This window comes from Carcharhinus amblyrhynchos, unplaced genomic scaffold (assembly GCF_965287045.1).
Source record: "Carcharhinus amblyrhynchos unplaced genomic scaffold, sCarAmb.v2.hapA chromosome_210, whole genome shotgun sequence".
In the NCBI taxonomy this organism is placed as follows: Eukaryota; Metazoa; Chordata; class Chondrichthyes; order Carcharhiniformes; family Carcharhinidae; genus Carcharhinus; species Carcharhinus amblyrhynchos.
This window is the reverse complement of record NW_027649950.1, coordinates 264,738-286,639: the sequence shown is the minus strand read 5'-3', so window position 1 is coordinate 286,639 and position 21,902 is coordinate 264,738. Positions and strand designations below refer to the sequence as shown.

General features: G+C 46.4%; 1 protein-coding gene across 1 annotated transcript in view; it reads right to left on the bottom strand.

Moving 5' to 3' along the window:
- Positions 1 to 662: 662 nt before the first annotated feature.
- Positions 663 to 21,902, bottom strand: part of LOC145338879 (transcription factor SOX-5-like) — a gene marked incomplete at its 3' end in the record, with an annotated part of 172,861 nt that continues 151,621 nt past the window's right edge. Inside the window, exons 8-9 of the mRNA XM_080183282.1 lie at positions 15,951 to 16,080; positions 663 to 787 (exon numbers count right to left, since the gene is read on the bottom strand). Coding sequence (XP_080039408.1) covers positions 663 to 787; positions 15,951 to 16,080 — 255 coding nt within the window. The remainder of the gene's footprint in view (positions 788 to 15,950; positions 16,081 to 21,902) is intronic.

Below are 21,902 nucleotides of genomic sequence, written 5' to 3'. Positions count from 1 at the left end.
GATTCCCAGCTTGGGTCACCGTGTGTGTGGAGTTTGCACATTCTCCCCCTGTCTGAGTGGATTTCCTCCAGATGCTCCAGTTTCCTCCCACAGTCCAAAAGATGTGCCGATTAGATGGCTCGGCCATGCTAAATTCTCCCTCAGTGTAACCGAACAGGAGCCAGAGTGTGGCGACTAGGGGATTTTCACAGTAACTTCATTGAACGTAAGAACATAAGAAATAGGAGCAGGAGTAGGCCATCTAGCCCCTTGAGCCTGCCCCGCCATTCAACAAGATCATGGCTGATCTGAATTGGATCACTTCCACTTTCCCGCTTTCTCCCCACAACCCTTAATTCCCTTGTCTATCAGAAACCTATCTACCCGTGACTTAAATATATTCAATGAGGTAGCCTCCACCACTTCAATGGGCAGAGAATTCCATTGCAGGGTTACTGTAAGCCTACTTGTGACACTAATAAAAAGACTTTCAAAACTTTGAACTATTTTCCTGTGCGCTGGTTTCAGCTCCTGAGTACACCTCAGGGAGGCTCCAGGTTCTAACCCACATCACGTTTTGTTGATCTCAACCACTGCAAGGTTAGAGATATTCACAAATCTGTTCAGAAACTCACTGCCCGGTATTTATTTGTCCAGGTCTAGATTTGGATTCATCCCTCTACCCTGCCTTTGTCCTTCAGGACAGGGAGCCACAACATCTGTCTTACCTGCAGCTGGAGCTGACCAAGTCCTGGCGTTGCTGCTGCGGCCATAGTCGTGGGGATAAGCTGAAGAGGGTAGGGCTCATCTGTGAAAGAGAACAACACTTGCCTGAGAATGTATACTTCACCTCCCAATCCCACACAGCAATCCACCCCCCGCCCCCAACACAACCTTCCCAAAGCCCTGGGCTGCCTGAGAATATTGTTCCGTCCAGGTAACTTCTAGCTCTCAAAATGAAAACCGCTGATAGATTTTAACAGTACGACAACTCAGAGGGAGATTTGCACCCAAGTGAGCCTGCATCTTTTTGCCATGGACTTCAGGTGGCCTTATAAACGGGTCTCTTAAAAGTAAAAAGAAATGCGGTTTTGAACTGGCAGCCGCTCTCCGCGGCTCTTTTGGCAGCTAATAACTCCCCACTGGGCTCAGTACAATGGGGCCATTACAACATAGCACGGGTGGAATATATTAATGAACTCCACTGTCTCAAACTGGTATGTCTGGACAAATATTTCCTCTGGATCTAATATCCAAAGCCCGTGTCATTTTAATTCCTCGGTAGCTGATTAAATAGCAGTATCCTCGGCCAAATAGTCAAAATTTCCAAGTAGTGACGACCATACGAGTTCCAATGATTTTGCAGAGGATGATTCAAGATATCAGTGACCACTGCAGGCTGTCTATTCAGCTGTGTCATTGGTTAGGCTCGGCTTTGTGTGATACTGACTTCAGTAAAAATAAGAATGAGGAGAGATGTAAAACAGGCTGCCAACTCACTATCACCCAAAATCTACTCCGTTCAGTTCAAACAGAGATAACATCCTGTTTGGCTTAACTAGGTGAATGATCTTAATTTAAATTGAATTAAAAACTCTTCACATTTGTTCAGTCGTACACTTGGACTGAATTCATTCAAGCGAGCAGAAAGAGCTCTGGCGTCACTGTAACCCAGTCTGTGGATATTACTGCCGTTCTTAGCACTTCAGTCGAAGGCTTTAACTAAAAGACGATTCCCTCTTGCGAACCAGTGTCTCTTCTGGCTAACCCCACTGTGCAATGTCGAGCTCGGCTGGTGCCCATCAAAGTGGTACTTGGGGTGATACCGCACTGAATCAGGCACTACGTTTCACATCAGTAAGCTATCACTGATTCCTGGGTGTTTGAGGAGAGGCCATCTGGCCCATCTTGCCTGTGCTGACTCCTTTGAGCTATGCAAGTAGTCCAACTGCTCTGCTCTTTCTTCATAGCACTGCATGATTTTCCTCTCCACGTAATTATCCAATTATTTTACTGTTGAATCCTGCTTGCGGCACTCCTTTCAAGCTATACATTCCAGGTTGTAACAACTTGCATGTGAAAAAATTCTCTGAGGAATTGTAGCAAGTGGTACATGGGCTGTGCAAAGGCCTGTTGATCTTGGGTGGGATCTTGGGGTGAGCATGGCTGGAAAATCCTGCTCCTTAATCCCCCATTTCCCACTTCGTTTAAATCTCTGTTCTCTGACCACACACACGAGAGGAAACAGTTTACCCGCAAACTCTGTGACAATGCCCCGTGATTTTGCACACCTATATTGAATCTCAGCCTAACCTTCCCTGTTCTAGGAAGGTTAATCCCAGCTTCTCTAGTCTCTCCGCACTAGCAAAGTCCCTCACCTTGGGTGCTATCCTGGTACGTTCCCTGTGTAGTTTCTCCCTGAGGCCCTGACATCCTTTCTAAAATGTGATGCCCAGAATGGGACACAATACTCAACCAGCCTGTAATTTATAAAGGTTCACCAAAACTTCCTTGTTTCTGCCCTTTGTCAACTCAGGGACCTGGGTTCGATTCCCGGCTCAGGTCACTGTCTGTGTGGAGTTTGCACATTCTCCTCTTGTCTGCGTGGGTTTCCTCCGGGTACGCTGGTTTCCTCCCACAGTTCAAAGATATGTGGGTTATGTTGATAAAATTGCCCTTAGTGTCCTGAGATGTGTAGGTTAAAGGGATTAGTGGGTAAATATGTAGGGATATGGGGGTAGGGCCTGGGTGGGATTATGGTCGGTGCAGACTTGATGGGCCGAATGGCCTCTTTCTGTGCTGTAGGGTTTCTATGTTTCTACGGCTTATCCAGATACGGCTCAATACACAATGCTCAGCAATGATCTGGGTCCATTATCAGGAGGTAAATGGGTGCATTGGAGATGTCATATTAATCAGGAACATCAGACACAATACCATTTACAATAATTGCTGACTGCTGTTTCTTCAGAAGGAGCTCATCAAATGCAGACAATAAAAATGTAACAAAACTTACTCCAACTTGTAAAGCAAGGAAAGGGTTTAATAAAGAAAACTTCATTACTCCAAACTTGAGGCCTTGCCCTGGGTCCCTCCAAGTTGCCTACAATTCCCAACAGGTTCTTATTTATAATGAGTCAGCTGACCATCACATCATTCTGTAATTGGTTCCATGGTTCACTGGGTCAGCTGACTCTTACAACTTGCTACCATTGGTCACGTTACATCGAGTACAAAGTTGTCACCGGATACATTCTAACAACTGTGGCAGATGAGCAGAATGACAGACGTGTGGAAGAGGTGGAGTGGATTAACAGTCATTGTCTGAATTCCCTGCCCAACATTGCACGCAAGGCTCTGTGCGGTCAAGGATGATGCATGTAAGTTTGCACTCAGTACATGCAGAAAATATAAAACAGGTTCTCCCAGACACCCAAAATCCAAAGTCCTCCAGTTCTTTATTTTCAGAAACAGCACATGCTTTTAAACCATGTCTATTTATCAGCTAACTAATTGATTGCGTCAAACAATGTCCCATCGAGCAGGGTATGATAACTTTAGCCTTTGGTAGGATTCATGTAGACCAGAATGATCTTTCAGCTACTGCCCAGTGCACGTTTCTTACTGCTGGGTTAGAGGAGGTGGGAAGGCGTCGTCAAATCTCTCTCCCAATAGCATATTCCCATCCAATACAACAACAACAACTTAGATTGATCTAACGCCTTCAACCGCCTAGAACATCACAACGTGTCTCACTGACGCATTGGCAGAAAATAACTGATATTGGACAATACATTGGAACATGATCAAAATCCTGGCAGAGGAGGTAAGTTGTAAGGGAACTTAAAGAAGGAAAAAGAGGTGGCAAGGCAGAGTGCTTTGAGGAGGGAATTCCAGGCATTAAGGCCTATACAATCGAAGACATGGCCACCAAAAGCAGGGCAAAGGATGTGTGTGAGGTCAAAGAGCCCCAAGTTGGAGGAACACAAGTTCTTGGGAGGTGTTGGAGACTGGGAGGTGCAAGGCCAGTGAAGAATTGGAACAAAAGGTTGGGAATTATATGTTTTTCAGGAGTAGGTCAAACAAGGATTTTTCTTAACCGGCCTACATTTTCAATAATGCTGAGGATGGGCAGCATCTCAGGCATTGTGGGATTCCTTCTCTCCATGAGGATGTCCTCTGGCCCTGACTGACTTTCCAGCTCTGGGGCTGATTGGACTGTAAGAGGTACGCTCTTACCGCCATGCTGGAGGGCCGGGGGGACTTAACGGACAGCCACCAAAATGCCGGAGGATAAAGAGACGAAAAGCAAAATAAAATAAATTCTTACACTAAAATATTTCCATGAGTTGATGGGGCCAGTGGTCTGAAAAACCCCTGCCATAATTTTCTCATTTGGTAAGCAACAGTGCATAGGCAGATCTGAGGCGACCATTTTCACTGCATGTGACTGATTGGGATGACGGCGAGGGATAGAACCAGGTAGGTTTCCACTAATGTCCTCCCCTTCCGCATCCCTTGAATAACCAGAAGGTGGAGAGTCTGCAGAAGGATCTAGATAGGCTGGGCGAATGGGCCAGGAACTGGCAAATGGAATTTAATGTTGGCAAGTGCGAGGTGGTCCACTTTGGTAGGAATAATGGTAGGAAGGACTATTACTTACGTGGCGAAAAACTGCAGCAGGTGACGGTGCAGAGGGACCTCGGGGTCCTTGTGCATGAGTCGCAAAAACCCAGCCTGCAGGTGCAGCAGGTGGTCAGGAAGGCGAATGGGATGCTGGCCTTCATAGCGAGGGGGATTGAATATAAAAGTAGGGAGGTCTTGCTGCAGCTGTATAGGGCATTGGTGAGGCCGCAGCTGGAGTACTGTGTGCAGTTTTGGGCGCCACACTTACGCAAGGATATTTTGGCCTTGAAGAGAGTGCAGAGGAGGTTTACTAGGCTGATACCGGAGTTGAGGGGGTTGAACTATGAGGAGAGGCTGAATAAACTAGGCTTGTACTCGTTAGAGTTTAGAAGAATGAGGGGAGATCTCATTGAGACGTATAAGATGATGAATGGGATGGATAGGATAGAGGTGGAGAGACTCTTCCCGCTCAGAAAGGACAGTAGGACTAGGGGGCACAGCCTCAAGATAAAGGGGGGATGGTTTAGAATGGAGTTGAGGAGGAACTTCTTCACTCAAAGGGTGGTGAATCTCTGGAATTCTCTGCCCGTTGAAGTGGTGGAGGCTGCCTCGCTAAATATTTTTAAGACGCAGGTTGATGGGTTTTTGATAAGAGAGGGGATTAAGGGTTATGGGGAGAAAGCGGGAAAGTGGAACTGAGCCACGACAGATCAGCCATGATCTTATTGAATGGCGGGGCAGGCTCGAAGGGCTGGATGGCCCACTCCTGCTCCTATTTCTTATGTTCTTATGAAGAGCAGGTGGACTATCTATCCTTGGTTTTAAGGAGCTTGATCAGGATCGTAGAAACCCTACAGTGCAGAAGGAGGCCATTCAGCCCATAGAGTCTGCACAAACAACTGATATCCCACTGAGATTCTATCCTCATAACCCCACGTATTTACCCCGCTGATCCCTCTAATCTACACATCCCAGGACAATATGGAGCAATTTAACATGGCCAATTCATCTAACCCGAAAATCTTTGGACAGCGAGCACCCTGAGGGAACCCACACAGACATGGGTAGAACATGCAAGCTCCGCACAGACAGTGACCCAAGCCAGGAATCAAACCCAGGTCCCTTGAGCTGTGAAGTAGCAGTGCTAACCACTGTGCCAACTCCACATTCAGTGAAAACAAATTAGGATTGTTTATCCACATTCAAAGTAAATGGACGAGTGCAACTTAACAACACTCAAGAAACTCCACACCATCCAGGTCAAAGCAGCCTGCTTACGTGGCAGCTCCATCCACAAATATTCACTCCCACCATCGACACACAGTGGCAGCCGTGTGCACCATCTACAAGATGCATTGCAGCAACTCGCCAAGACTTCTTCAACAGCAGCTTCCAAACCCACGACTTATCTCATCTAGAAGGACACGGGGACACCCAGTCACTTTCAATCCTGACTTGGAAATAGATCGCCGTTCCTTCACTGTCGCTGGGTCAAAAATCTGGAACTCCCTCCCTAACAGCACAGTGGGTGTGCCTACACCGCACAAACAGCAGCAGTTCAAGAAGGCGGCCCACCGTCACCTTCTCAAGGGCAATTAGGGATTGGCAATAAATGTGGGTCTAGGCAGCAATGTCTACATCCCATAAATGAATTAAAAAAAAGCTTTTAATCATCGTGACATGTGCAAAAAAAAGAACATCGCAAGAACATAGAGTCCATACACCGTGCTGAAGGTGAGACTCGTCACTGGTGACGATAAGTGAAAATATATTCACGTGAAACAAGATTCAATTTTCTTTGCATTACTAAGAGAAAGAAAATGCAATCCCTTCTCCCCGTCTTGGGTTTGTGTGTGTAGAATCTAATTCTGACAGCCCTCTACAACACACCATCCTAACGTGGACATATCTTGCTGCTCATACAACACTGCTGGGTCAAAACCTTGGAAATTACTACCTCACAGCATTGGGAACATGGATTATCCCAAAAGACAAGAACACGCAACAAGAACATCCACTACCACCTTCATGGGACAGCTACTACAAAGGGAATCAATGCCACTGATACCAGCATTCCAGGAATGAGTATTCAATCCCTTAGTCCACCACAGCCTGAATCCCTTTCCCTGCATACGAGGCAGCAATGAGCTGCATGGTCCTTCAAGCTTGTTCCACCAATCAATGGGATCATGGCGGATCTTTGGCTTCGAATCCATTTTCCCACCTACTCTCCGTATCAGACGCAGTCAGGTAATGCAGTAACAATGTCATTATTGTCATAGCAATGCGATACCCCAGCATTTAACAGGTATCCAAACTTTCTACAGGCAAGGCCACACCATGATGACTCATGGTGGAGAACAAGGTGGTGGCTGCAGATCAGTGGGATTTGCCAAAATTGTCAGAGGTTGCAAGTTTTCTTGGGCAGAAGTGAGAGGCCATTCCTTGAGCAAACTCCTGTACGCAATCAATCCTCCACCTCACTCTCTTCCCATCCTCCCTCTCCCAAGCACAGGCACCAAATACTGGCAAGAACTCACCCAAGAAGCAGTGAGCGCCTGGCAGGATTGCCAGCTGCTCAGATAGGCAAACCCTTCACCACCAACTTTACACAGAAACAGGCAAACAAGAGCGAGACCTGAGCGGTCATCTCCGATTCCTCCAAACGTCAAATGATTCAAAGCTTTAAGAAGAAGGCAACTTTGAAATGAATCAAATGAGTTCCTAAGGGAATACGTCCCACTGTGGGTAGTCACCCAAACCACAGCTCTGAGTCTGCAAGTTTCGACTTTTAACAAGATGTACTTCAAACATTCGCAAGAGGTGGACTTTTTTACCCTCAGAGCTGAGATGCGTTGGCAGGATGGAGAAGGAGAGATCCAGGATGATACCATTTTTCATTCATTCATGGGATGTGGGCACCACTGCAAAGGTCAAAAACCAAAAAAGAAAATGCTGGAAAATCTCAGCAGGTCTGGCAGCATCTGTAAGGAGAGAAAAAAGCTGGCATTTCAAGTCCTTATTACCCTTTATCAAAGCCACTTTGACAAAGACAAAGGGTCATCTGCACTCAAAACGTCAGCTCTTTTCTCTCCTTCCCGCTGCTGCCAGACCTGCTGAGATTTTCCAGCATTTTCTCTTTTGGTTTCAGATTCCAGCATCTGCAGTAATTTGCTTATATACTGGTACGGTCAGCATTTACTGTCTGTCCCTAATTATCCTTCAGGAGATGGTGGTTAGCTACTTGCTTGGATCTCTGCCAGTCTGTAGTGTAGGTAGACCCATAGTCAGGGAGGGAGTTACAGGACCCAGAACGGCAATATATTTCCAAGTCGGGATGGTGAGTGGCTTAGACGGGAACCTGAAGGTGGTGATCCCATGCCCCTGTTGCTCTGGTTCTCCTGGGCAGTAGAGAATGCAGATTTGGAAGGCACTGCCAAAGAAACCTTGGTGCATGACTGATCCATGGGACAGCTCTGCCAATTTTGATATTTCTTCATCTCTACGTGGCTCCCGAGATCTGCCCCTGGTGGATACTGGGTGACTAGCAATGGAGGTGGCCTGCAGGTTGCATGAGGGAAGAAGGGGTGAAGGGTGGGGACGAGGGGGCTGAACAAAGTTCCCAAAGCATAGAGGCAGGCCTTCTAATATGGCTGTCTCAGCACTCACCCGCGCCCATGACTGTCTACACTCCACGTCTGGGATTGGTGAGCACAACTCTATCCCACACTGCACCATACCATCCCTTTCCCTACCCCAGAACAGAGCTTGAACATACGGGAAGACATTTTACTGGGCGAGACCAGCAGTAGCCAAAATCCGGCCCTAACTCTTAACTCAAGATGTAATTAGTTAATTAATTAATTGGATTTAAATTCTCCAGCAGCCACAGTGGGATTTGAACTCATTTTCATGCTCATTAGTCCAGATCATTTAGTAGTCTGGAAAGGATAACCATTCTGTTCGAATACCCCCAGCGTAGCCGGCTGGAGGTGTTTAATGAAAATGACCTCCTGTTGTAGAGATTCAGGGCATCTGTAACCAGTGCGAGACATCCCAGCCGCTCCTGCTAACAGCAAGTAGCAGAAGGGGACCGCAGGGGACCACATTCACAGTGAGACAATTGCGAAAAACAGCAAGAGGGGGAGGGAGAAAATGGGAAGCCAAAATAAATAGGAATCGAGCAAGGATCTTTCTTTAGTAAGCGAAACGATGGGACGAGAAGGTTTTCACTTCTAAATAATCAACTCCTACGAAGGGTTCTTCACTCCATCTGATCAAAGGAATGCGAGTACACCCACAGTAGATGATGTCCAAAACTAACTGTTTCAATAACTGTCAGCCCAATATACCGTATCCCAAAATCACCACAATTGCAAGATAGATTTCTGTTGTTGAATGGACAGACATAAGAGGGTCACAGGTCCTTAAAAGTGAAGTTCACGATGCACTGGAAAAATGTATTGCTGGAATTTTGCTGCCCCGTCCGCCATGGGAATTGAAGCAGGCAAGGCGTGGACCACAGAAATATCCACTGACCTCGAGCAGGATTTTACAGTTTTGGGATAAGCGAGGCTGTAAAATCCCACCCAAAGAACCCCTACAGCACAGAAAGAGGCCATTCGGCCCATCGAGTCTGCACTAACCACAATCCCCCCCCCCCCCCATATCCCACCCACTAATCCCTCTAACCTACGCATCTCAGGACACTAAGGGGCAATTTTAGCATGGCCAATCAACCTAACCCGCACATCTTTGGACTGTGAGAAGAAACTGGAACACCTGGAGGAAACCCACGCAGACACGAGGAGAATGTGCAAACTCCACACAAACCAGGAATTGAACCAGGTCCCGAGGACTGTGAAACAGCAGTGCTAACCACTGTGCTATCATGCCCCATTGGATCCTAGGCTTACTAAACAGAGTATTGAAGCAAAGAGGTAATGAGGTTTATTTATTAGTGTTACAAATAGGCCTACATTGCAATGAAGTTACTGTGAAAATCCCCTAGTCACCACACTCCGGTGTCTGTTCAGGTACGCTGAGGGAGAATTTAGCACGGCCAACGCACCTAACCAGCACGTCTTTCAGACTGTGGGGGGGAAACCGGAGCACCCAGAGGAAACCCACACAGACACAGGGAGAATGTGAGGACTTCACACAGACAGTGACCGAAGCCAAGAATCGAACCCAGGTCCATGGTGCTGTGAGGCAGCAGTGTTAACCACTGTGCAACTGTGCTGCCCCTAAACAATCTATACAAATCATCAGATAGACTGTTGTTAGAACGTTATTGACCATTTAGGACACCTTAATTTAAGGAGTATGTTAAAAAGCCGATCTGGTTCTCCACTGGGTTTCACAGGAGAAACTTGCTTTCCTTTCCTGGTCTAGGTTATCTGTGACTTCAGATCCACAGCAATATGGTCAGTTCCTAACTACCCTCTGAAGTGGCCTAGCAAGCCACTCAATTGTGTTGCTATATAAAAGTCTAAATTCTCCAACCCATGCTCACAGTGATTCCCTTGACCTCTTCATTAAGTGCGGCCTTGATCGTTATTTCCAGAGCATCAATCTGAAACGAGGCCATCTCTGATGACTTCCTTGTATCGTTGTCCACACATATCTCATTTCCCAATCCTACTTCCTTCAGTATCTGCCCTGGAGAGAAAAACAAACTCTCCCCCAATTCATTTCCAACTGTATTCTCAACACCCCAACTGTCCTCAGTCCACTCCATCATATCGACAGCTACCAACCTCCTCAACCACACCCTCACCTTAACCTTCGATGCCCCAGTTCCCATTGAACTATTCTCTCTTACCATACCCTTTCCCCTGGTACTCCCTCATCTCCACTTCCCTGAAGTCCAAGAGGAGTAGATTTGAACAGATATGACAATTAAGTTTAACCATTCACCACCAGATTTGACTGAACCACGCAAAGCATTATCAGGTTTTACTTTTGTCTGTAAAGCTGGAATGTAAAATAACACCTGATTTATCTTCCCTGCTGCAAATCAAAATTTAAATCCTCCACCATCATTTGCAACAAGTGTGAAGAGCTTATGTGTTTATTTTTCACCAAGATTGAGAACATCTGATGAGCTGCTCTGCCACTTCTCTCCCTCCCCCAGCTCACCAGTATTACAATGCAGTGGTTAATCCCCTTTACCTTGCTTTGTAACCTGGTAAAAGTGTTTGGGAAGATGCTAGCTGTTCTATATTAGCATTTAGAGGCTCATTAACATAAAGACCTGACATTCATTTTAAGTGAATAACTAACAAGTTATTTTATTTAACCAACCGGAACTTTAACCAAACAAGTAACATATTAATTAAAGGAAGGTTCAACTGTAATGCTGTTCAGATAGATACAAGGAACATTCAGCACCAAGACAGCAATAACAGAGTTTTAAACACTCTCAAAAAATGTACAACCAGGTCTGATGGCTTTCAGAAGTTTTTGGAGTTTTTTTGCTGTTTTTTCTGCGTGTAAGATCTTTTGATAGATAGATGGAGAATTCTCTTCAGAGACAGTTGTTTAGATGGCAAGATAGAGAGCCATGCTCTTCTGGCTGACTCTCAGTTGAACTTAGCTAAACTGCAGGCAGGCTGTTAAGTTCCTGTTTATTATCCTGATTATCTATTCATTCCCTATACCCAGATTTGTCTGAGGTTGACAACAACAGCAAATTCAAATTTGATAGGTTCCTGTTAGCTGAGTGTTTTTTTTTAAGCTGATAGGCTGTCAAAAATGCAAAAAAAAGCAGAACCTGTTACCAAGGCAACCCTGATGTTTTGATCTCTGCAATAAATGTTACAGTCTACATACTTTGTGTGCCTGTGTCGTAAACATTCTAGCATTGAACACAAAATCAGTTTTTAAAGGGACCACACACTCCTTCTAGTATTTTATATTTGTTACGAACATTCTTTACATCTTTACAACTTTAATACACCAGGCTGTCCTTCCCCCCCACAACTGTCCTAGTCCTGAACTTGTATCTTTCTCTAGTTTCTCATCTCCCTCCATGCCCTGCCCAAGCTCATCGTATCCTCAAGACCCACTTCCTCCCCTTTTGCCACAACACTGCTAACCACCCAGCTTCCATTCCTGGAACTCGTGTTAGCAGATATTATGACTAGCCCTTGCCCCTCAGGCTCTGTACCTCTCTCCTTCAAACCTGTCATTATCACTCCTCTGCTCAACAATCCAATCCTTCATTGTCTTTCCATCCATCCAAACTACCGCCCGCATTCCCCAGAATCCATAATGTTGTCGGCTCCCAAATCCGTGTGCAGTTTTCCTGGAAGTTCAAATTTCAAGCCCTCCAATCAGATTTCCGCACCTCCATGGAACTAAATAAGCTCTAATCAAAATTGCTAATAACGTCCTATGCTAAGTTTAAAGTTTATTTATTAGTGCCACAAGTAGACTTACATTAACATTGCAATGAAGTTACTGTGAAAATCCCTTACTCCGGAACCTGTTTGGGTACACTGAGGGGGAATTTAGCATGGCCAATGCACCTAACCAGCATGCGTTTTGGACTGTGGGAGGAAACCGGAGCACCTGGAGGATACCCATGCAGACACAGGGAGAACGCGCAGACTCCATACAGACAGTGATCCAAGCTGGGAATCAAACTGAAGCCCTTGGCTTGGTGAGGCAGCAGTGCTGACCACTGTGTCACCATTACTGTGACAAAGGCAAACCATCCTTCCTCATCCTTCTCGACTTGCCTGCAGCCTTGTCACATCTGATCATATCGCCTTCCTCCGTTTCTCCACTGTCAACCAGCCGGGTGGGATTGCATTTACCCAATCCCGTTCTTATCTATCCAACTGCAGTCAGGAAATTGTCATCAATGGTTTCTCTTAGAAGCTCTTGGGGCTAAAAGGATCAAGGGATATTGGAGGAAAGCGAGATCAGGATACTGAATTTGATGATCAGCCATGATCAAAATGAACGGTGGAGCAGGCTCGATGGGCCGAATGGTCTACTCCTGCTTCTAATTTGTATGTTTCCGTGTTTCCTGCTCTCATGCTGGACCTAGGACACTAGCCCGAGGAACGCCTGCAAAGATTAGGTTTGAGAGAATTGGCCTGGCCTCCAACAAACGCAACCACCTTCCTTTGTGCTGGTTCACTATCTCAAGGTAGTGCCCTCGGCCCAATCATCTTCAGCTGCTTCATCAATGGCCTTCCATCCATCATCTCTCCCTCCATCCAAATTGCTGCCTCCAGCCCCAGAATCCAAAGTGTTGTCGCTTCCCAAATCCACGTACAACTTCCCTGGAAGTTCAAATTTCAATCGCTTGGACCCCTGCTCTTTCTCGTCTACCACTCGGTGACATCATCTGAAAGCGCAATCTCTCTCGAGCACTCGGTGTTGTAAAAATGCTTGCCTGACGCTGAGTGCTCGGTGAACAAAAATCTTCCCCGATTAATTATTGGCCAGACTGAAGCCATTGACTCCATTTCCTCACCACCGGCCTCCTCCCTCTCCCCAGGATCTGTCTGAGACCGAAACAAGACCGTCTGCAACCTCAGCGTCATATTTGAGATGAATTCTCTACCACATATCCATGCTGTCACTAAAGCTAACTATCTCCACCTCCATAACATTGCTGACTCTGCCTGATCTCTTCTCTTGCTGAAATCCTCATTCGTACCTTTGTTACCTCCAGACTTTACAGTCCAAACACACTCCTGGTTGATCTTCCACATACTAGACTCTGATATTTGAGTTATCTAAACCTGAGCTGCCCATGTCTTAATTCGCACCAAATGCCTTCCACTAATCACCCCATATCTCTACCGACACACTATATTGGCTCCCTACAGTGCCAATATAGGGACTATATATAACAACCCTCATCCTTGCTTTCAAATCCTTCCAAGGTGTGGCTCCTCCCTGACTCTCTCTGACCTCTTCCCACCCCAAAACCCTTCGAGATATTGACCCTCCTCTAATTCTGGTCTTGCGAGCATTCCCAAATGTAATCGCTCCACCATTGGTGGACGTGGCTTCAATAGTCTAGGCACCAAGCTCTGAAATTTCCTCTTAAACCTCAGAGCCTCTCTCTCCCTCGCTTTCGTTAATCAGATAATCCTACAGTGCAGAAGGCCATTCGGTTTGCTCGAACCACAATCCCACCCCGGGCCTATTCCCGCAACTCCATGGATTTACCCTACCCTGACACTCAGGGGCAATTTAGCATGGCCAATCCACACATTTTTGGACTGTGGGAGGAAACCGGAGCACCCGGAGGAAACCCACACAGAAACGGGGAGAATGTGCAAACTCCACACAGACAGTGACCCGAGCTGGGAATCGGACACTGGCACTGTGAGGCAGCAGTGCCAACCACTGTGCCCCTTACACTTACCTCCTTGTTTGTATTCATCCATGGGATTTGAGCATCAGTGGCTAGGCCAGCATTTACTGCCCATTGTTGAACTGCTACAGTCCATCATTGTTGGAGAAGGCCAGTGCCTGGCACTTGTATGGCACAAATGTTATTTGTCCCTTATCCTTTACATTGTCTAGGTCTTGCTGTATCTGGGCACAGGCTGCTTCAGTGCCTGAGGTGCGGTCAATGGTGCTGGACATTGTGCAATCACCAGCAAACGTCTCCTTCTGACTTTATGATGGATGGAAGGCCATTGATGAAGCAACTGAAGATGGTCGGGCCTTCCTTGAGATAGTGAACCAGCACAAAGGAAGGTGGTTGCGTTTGTTGGAGGCCAGGCCAATTATCTCAAACCTAATCTTTGCAGGCGTTCCTCGGGCTAGTCTCCTAGGTCCAGCCACCTTCAGTTGCTTCATCAATGATGTTTTGTCCACCATATGGTCAGAAGTGGGGCGGCACGGTAGCACAGTGGGTTAGCACTGCTGCTTCACAGCTCCAGGGTCCTGGGTTCGATTCCCAGCTCAGGTCACTGTCTGTGTGGAGTTTGCACACTCTCCTCGTGTCTGCATGGGTTTCCTCCGGGTGCTCTGGTTTCCTCCCACAGTCCAAAGATGTGCAGGTTAGGTTGATTGGCTATGCTAAGATATTGCCCCTTAGTGTCCAGGGGTGCGTAGGTTAGAGGGATTGGGGGTTGGGCCTGGGTGGGATTGTGTTTGGTGCAGACTCAATGGGCCGAATGGCCTCTTTCTGCACTGTAGGGTTCTATGATTCTATGCTTGTGGATGGTACTCGCTGATGATTGAATAGTTTTCAGTTCCATTCATAACTCCTCCACTAAGTTCCCCTTCCAGGTACATGCTGCCTTGATTTGGAAATCTACCGCCACACCTTCACTTTTGCAATCACAATCTTGGAATTCCCTCCCTAGCAGCACTGAGGGTGTACCATTCATCACAGGAACTGCAGCGGTTCAGGAAGGCAGCTCACCACCATCTTCTCAAGGGCATTTAGGGATGGGCAGTAAGTCATCACCTGGCTGGTGACGCTCACATCGGACAGATATATTAAAAAAAATTGAGGAGAGACTCGGAAAACTGGGATTTTTCCTAAGGGTTAAGAAGGTTAAGAGATAAAAGTATTCAAAATTATAAGAACTTTTCTTAAGATAAATCAGGCAAAATTACTTCCACTGTTAAGAGTTAAGAAGGTTAAGAGATAAAAGTATTCAAAATTATAAGAACTTTTCTTAAGATAAATCAGGCAAAATTACTTCCACTGTTAAGAGTTAAGAAGGTTAAGAGATAAAAGTATTCAAAATTATAAGAACTTTTCTTAAGATAAACTGGGCAAAATTACTTCCACTGTTTGGTGAGTGACTAACTACTGGGCTTTAAATTCATCTCCAGAATTAATAAACCATTAAATAAGTGTCATCTAAGCTTAATTTATTACAGCGCATTTATAGTTAAGGCTCAGAGTTAGTCAGAATTTGATTAGATACAGGTTACCAAGTACTTATTAATGATTCTCGAATGACATCATAATAAAAACCACATAAGCGTCATTTAGATTATTAGTTAAATAAATCCCAGAAGGGTACAGTGTCATCTGAGTCTCTTTGCTTGATCCAAGCTCTGTGTCTCAAATATGCTGCTCACAAATAACAAATGGGGTTTTCCTATCCCCTTGCCTCAAGGATAAGTTGCCATCATTTCACACCCCTGCAGAACATCGCTCTTACGTTGAATTACTTCATCATCCCCGGCTTATTTGAGCTGAGGCTCATCCAGCCTGTCTTGCTGACCACCCTGTGGCATTTGCCCCGACTGCCTCTAAGAACTTGGCCTCCCCACCACACCCCCCCCCACCCCCTCCGACATTCCAACAGTACACTCATTGCTCTCCGTCAAGCTCTCTGGACACTTACTGCATCCTCCAGGTTTGTAGGAGAATCCAGGAGGCAGGAGGAATCCTTGCTGGGCTGCTGCAGCTGCCAAGGTCCGCTGGTCCGGAGGAAACACTGGGATCATCAATGGAGGCAACTGACCTTGAACCTGCTGAATATTAGAAAGAAAACATCAGAATAGAATTGACCCTTTTTGGAAAAAAAGTGACATTAAGGACAAATGCATGCAGCGTTAGGGGAGGCAATGGTCTAGTGGTATTATGGCTGGACTATTAATCCAGAAAATTCAGCTAATGTTCTGGGTTCGACTCCTGCCAAGCGATTTTAATAAAAATAAATAAATTCAATTCAGAATCTACTCATGACCATGAAACCATTGTCGATTGTCAAAAAGACCCATATGGTTTACTCATGTTCTCTAGAGAAGGAAATCTGCTGTTCTTACACGATCTGGTCTACATACGACACAGAGCTGCAGCAATATGATTGACTCTCAACTGCCCTCGGGCAACTAGGGATAGGCAATACATGCTGGACCAGCCAGTGACGCCTACGTTCCGGAAATGAATGAAAAAAGCACACAACACAATACCGCGAAGGGAATTTCCCCGGGAATCGTACTGGGTGGGACAGAACTATCCATTGACCTTGGGTGGGAATTTCTGCTCTTGGAGAAGAGCGTGGCTGGAAAATCCCGCCCCACATGTCCCATATACATGGTCAAACATTCCCACATGTAGTGAAGTTCTGACGCTAGCTCTGTGGTTACGAGACTGCTACTGAGAACTCAAGATGTTTAGTGCAAACCCCACCATTAAATTTGGCATCAATAAAAACGACCGCAAAACCTTTGTTAAAACGCCAACAGGGTCACTTGTATCCTTTGGGGAGGGAAAGCTGCCTTCTTGATCTGACCTGATCTACGCGTGACTCCAGGCCCTTGCTATGGTGTTGACTCTGATTGATACAAGGCAGCAAGGAAATAAATGCTATTTTGAAAAGACCTCAGGTGGGATTCTCCGATCAGCATTTTGTTTGCAGGAAATGGAAGACTCTCCATTTTACACGCCGGATAGGATGTACAAGAAGTTCACGTACAGAACAAAGTTCCGTATGAACTAAAATAAAACGCTGCAAATGCTGGAAATCTGAAATAAAAATAGAAAATGCTGGAAGTACTCAACAGTTCACCCAGCATCTGTGGAAACAGAATTAACGGGGGCGATTTTCCGGCTTCACCATGCCTGGCGCAGATCAGTCCGATCCTGGAAAATAGTGTGCGGGTTTAAAAACCGGTTTCACGCCCAGCGCCAAACAGATTGCAATCGTCCCAGTCCCTTTCTACGGGTGCAACTGGATCGCGCCCTTGGGCCGATTAGCATATTTAAGGTGCCATTTAAATACGCTTAGCCCGTTTGGCGCTGGGTTCCCCCAGCTCCCAGGGGATCTTCTAACCCTTTGGCGCAGCACAAGGCTGGTGAATATCATCACTGGTCTCCACCAAGGGAGACCAGGTATGATGGCAATGCCACAGGGCTCGGAGGCCATTGAAGTCCCCAGGTGATTGGGGACATGGCTGGGCAGAGCCCATCTGGCAGTGCCCACCTAGCATCCTGGCAATGTCCACCTGACACACTGGCAGTGCCCACCTAGCACTCTGGCAGTGCCCACCTGACACACTGGCAGTGCCCATCTAGCACCCTGGCAGTGCCCATCTAGCACCCTGGCAGTGCCCACCTCGCACACTGGCGGTGCCACCTCGCACACTGACAATGCCAACAGGGCACAGCCAGTATGCCAGGGCAGTGCCAAGGGACAGGGATCACAGTCTGAGTATACAGGGTAGACCATTTAGGACAGAGATAAGGAGAAATTTCTTTATTCAGAGAGTGGTGAGCCAATGGAATTCACTACCTGTAATAGCTGAGGCCAAAACATTGAATGTTATCAAGAAGCAGTTAGATATAGCCCTTGAGGCGCAGGGGATCAAAGGATATGGGAGGAAGGCGGGATCAGTATTGATTTGAGTGATCAGCCATGATCATAATGAATGACGTAGCAGGTTCAAAGTGCCAAATAGCCTCCTCCAGCTCCTATTCTCTATATTTAATTTTAAATTTAAGTTTATTTATTAGTCACAAGTAGGCTTACATTAACACTGCACTGTGAAAACCCCCTAGTCGCCACACTCCGGCACCTGTTTGGGTACACTGAGGGAGAACTTAGCATGGCCAACGTATATAACCAGTATGTCTTTCAGACTGTGGGAGGAAACTGGAGCACCCAAAGGAAATCCATTCAGACACAGGGATAGCGTTCAGACTCCACACAGAGAGTGACCCAAGCCAGGAATCGAACTGTGCCACTGTGCCGCCCCTATTTCTAGTTGTTTTGAACCCAGTGCCCAGAGGTGAAAGTACGTTCCTGTGTAACTCAATCGGCCTAATGCTTCCTTTAGTTGTGACTTGACCGCACTACATTCTCTCCTATCTTGAGCGGCACGGTAGCACAGTGGTTAGCACTGTTGCTTCACAGTGCCAGGGACCCGGGTTCAATTCCGGACTTGGGTCACTCTCTGTGTGGAGTTTGCACATTCTCCCCGTGTCTGCGTGGGTTTCCTCCAGGTGCTCCGGTTTCCTCCCACAGTCCAGAGATGTGTGAGTTAGGTTGATTGGCCGTGCTGAGAAATTGCCCCTTACAGTCAGGGAGACAGGCAAGGGTAAATACATGGGGATCGGGTCTGGGTGGGATTGTGGTCGGTGCTGACTCAATGGGCTGAGTGGCCTCCTCCTGCACTGCAGGACTCCACGATTCTGCGGGCTGTCACTTGGAAGACAGGACAGGGTCGAACTTGTTCAATTTTCCTGCAGTTTCTCCAAAGCCTCTGCTAAGATTGCTGCCGCCGTTCTGCGTAAGTCCGCCAAAAAAATAACAACACCCAAGACTGTTTGATTATAGTCTGCTGGAGACACCCTGAAAGTGTCCTGAAGGACTTCAAATCGCCCGTCTCAATGATTCAAGCGATTGTTGGTGTTGGGTTTTCCATGATTGAAAGCAGTATTTTTTTTTCTACATTCGCCGCCACTCCTCACTAATAATATAAAATTGTAGTTAAATGCATATTTTGAATGCACAGAAATATGCCTTCAGTGCTAGCACTGAAATCAAGCCTCCCATCCACAGACAATATCCCTATTATATAAATGCATCCTCACCTATCTTCGCTCTCTCAGAGAGAGAAAAAAAATTATTATTTATAGTGGTGAGAATGTTCAGAATGTAAATGACACGTTAGTGTGGGAGAGTGGAAAGCAATTATCTGAAGGTTGGGTTAAGCGCTATTATTGAGCCTGTGTAGGCGGAGCCAGGTTTGCCTGGTTAAATGATATCTGACCTAGGCACACTCGCTCAGTGCAACAAACAAAACCACTTCTTATTCCTGGCACTGCCACTATTTACCGGGATCTTGAAAGAGGTCTTTAAGATTATGAAAGGGTCCAATCGAGACGTTTTGTTTCCGTCCCGAGAGGAAACAAAAATCCGGGGCCATGCAAATAGAAATAGTCACTCGTAAAAAAATCCGAAGGACGATTCGGAAGCAAGTCCTTGAGCTGGGGAGTGATTTGAATGTCAAATTTAGCGCCATAGGAAAATCTGAGATGAATAGTAGAGAAACATAGAAGATGGGAGCAGGAGGAGGCCATTTGGGTTTTCTCCGCCACTTATTACCATCATTTAAGGGGCTGTTAGACAAACACAGGGAGGGGGCGGGATTTTCCCACCTCGCTCATCCCAAAACCGGGAAAATCCCGCCAGAGGCCACGGTCCGTCCCTCGCCTGTTCCGATTCCCGTGGCAGGCGCAGTGGGAAAATTCGCCCCGTGAGGGAGAGCGGGATGGGAGGGTAGCGTGCAAGAAACAATTCTTTTCACTGTATACATGTGACAATAATAAATCAAATCAAATCAAGTGAGGCAGGAGTGGCAGAGTGGTTAGCACTGCTGCCCTCACAGTGCCAGAGACCCGGGTTCAATTCCCAGTTTGGCTCACTGTCTGCGTGGAGTCTGCGCGTTCTCCCCGTGTCTGCGTGGGTTTTCTTCGGGTGCTCCGGTTTCCTCTTACAGTCTGAAAGATGTGTGTTAAGATGCATTGGCCGTGCTAAATTCTCCCTCAGTGTGACTGAACAGGCTGCGGAGTGTGGGGGATTTTCACAGTAACTGCATTGCAGTGTTAATGTAAGCCTACTTGTGACACTAATAAACAAACTAATTTTAAACTTAAACAAGATGGGGTTGGGCTCATGTGTAGCACCAGTATAGCATGGGCTGGTTGGACTGAATGGCCTGTTTCGGTGCTGTAAATTCTATATGATCAAGTTGTGACTGGCTCTTCCTTGTCACACGTGGGGCTTGCATTGGGTTGCTCCGTGGAAGGCACATTAGGTAATAATCAGGAGCAGGTTCTTGTGAAGGAGAATGATTCTTTCTACCCTTCAGTCTCCATTACCTTCTCACAACGCTCGGCAGCATTGTCTTTCAAGCAGAGGCGCACTGACTATATTTGGATTACAGATAATCTCAAATAAAATAAAACAAACAGCTGTGCAGAATATTTTACACAGGCGAGATCGGCAGGAAGCCCCAGAACTTCTAAAGGTTCTGGAGATAAAAGTGACTTTGCCAAGCATGAAGGCTCAGAAAAAAAAAACGCATTGAAAACAGAGTGACAGATGGTTCCTACCAGGGACTGCGCTGCCAAGGAAAAAAAAAATTACAGAAAAAAAGAAGTGATGTTATTGAAAATGACTAGGAAGTTCTCAGATGAATTCTACATTCTCATCCCTTTGCAAGCGCTAGTCTGCCTTAAGGGCTAATAAAGAAAAAACATAACCTGTCAATACAGAGATTACAATGTAACACAAGTCAGCACTTGAACCTGACTGCACACTCAACAGGGAGTACAGCATCTCAGAGAAGCATTCGCTAACAGACCCACCAGGAAAATTCTCTTTTCGACTAGACAAGTTGTCAGATCATACCACCCAAGGTCATTTGACTTTAGCGAGTAAAACGTGTGAGTTTACGGAAAGGAGTTTGCTGCTGAACTTTGCTCGGAATCATGGCAACTGGTTTGGGGGGGGGGAGGGAGGGGGTGTAGGAGTGGGGGAAGCGGCTTCAGAGTGAGTAGGATGTAGATTTGATGTGCTGCAACGCTCCCTTTGATCGAAAGGCATCTCAGAATGCACTGCTCCCACAGTGAGGTGCTGAGGAATGGATCCTTTCTGTTGTTTGCTGATGGAATCAGTTATTTAACCGGAGGATTACGAGGAGCCTCACTACTGATTGTTAAGCTGGGATGTGTCCTGTGGGGTTTGGCTGAAGTGTAGAAGGAGGTCATTCGGCCCATCGAGTCTGCACTGACAACAATCCTAGCCAGACCCTATCCCCATGCATTTACCTGGCTAATCTCCCTGAAACTAAGGAGCAATTTTAGCATGGCCAATCCACCAAACCCGCACACCTTTGGTATGTGGGAGGAAACCGGTGCACCCGGTTTGGGGGGGGGAACCCACGCAGACACGGGGAGAACGTGCAGACTCCACACAGACCGAGATTGGAATTGAACCCGGGTCCCTGGCACTGTGAAGCAGCTGTGCTGCCCGCTGTGCCTCCTCACAGGTCTGGAGGGTGGAATAATGGAAAACAATCAAGTAACTTTGTATAGAGAAAGATGATAAAAGAAAAAAATAATCCCTTTCAGATTGAAACACTGAGTCATCTATTTTCTGAGTAACTGAATATCTGTGTGTGTCAATGAGCAGGGGATGAGTTTACATTCTGATAAACCATTCTGGCCCACTCACTCAGACAGATCAGTGTTCAACTGGGCCATTCAATTGCAGCATTATTGCTACAGGATGCCTTCTTGGTACCAGACGCTTAGGTAAGTCTTCATACTTCGGCTCCATGACCTT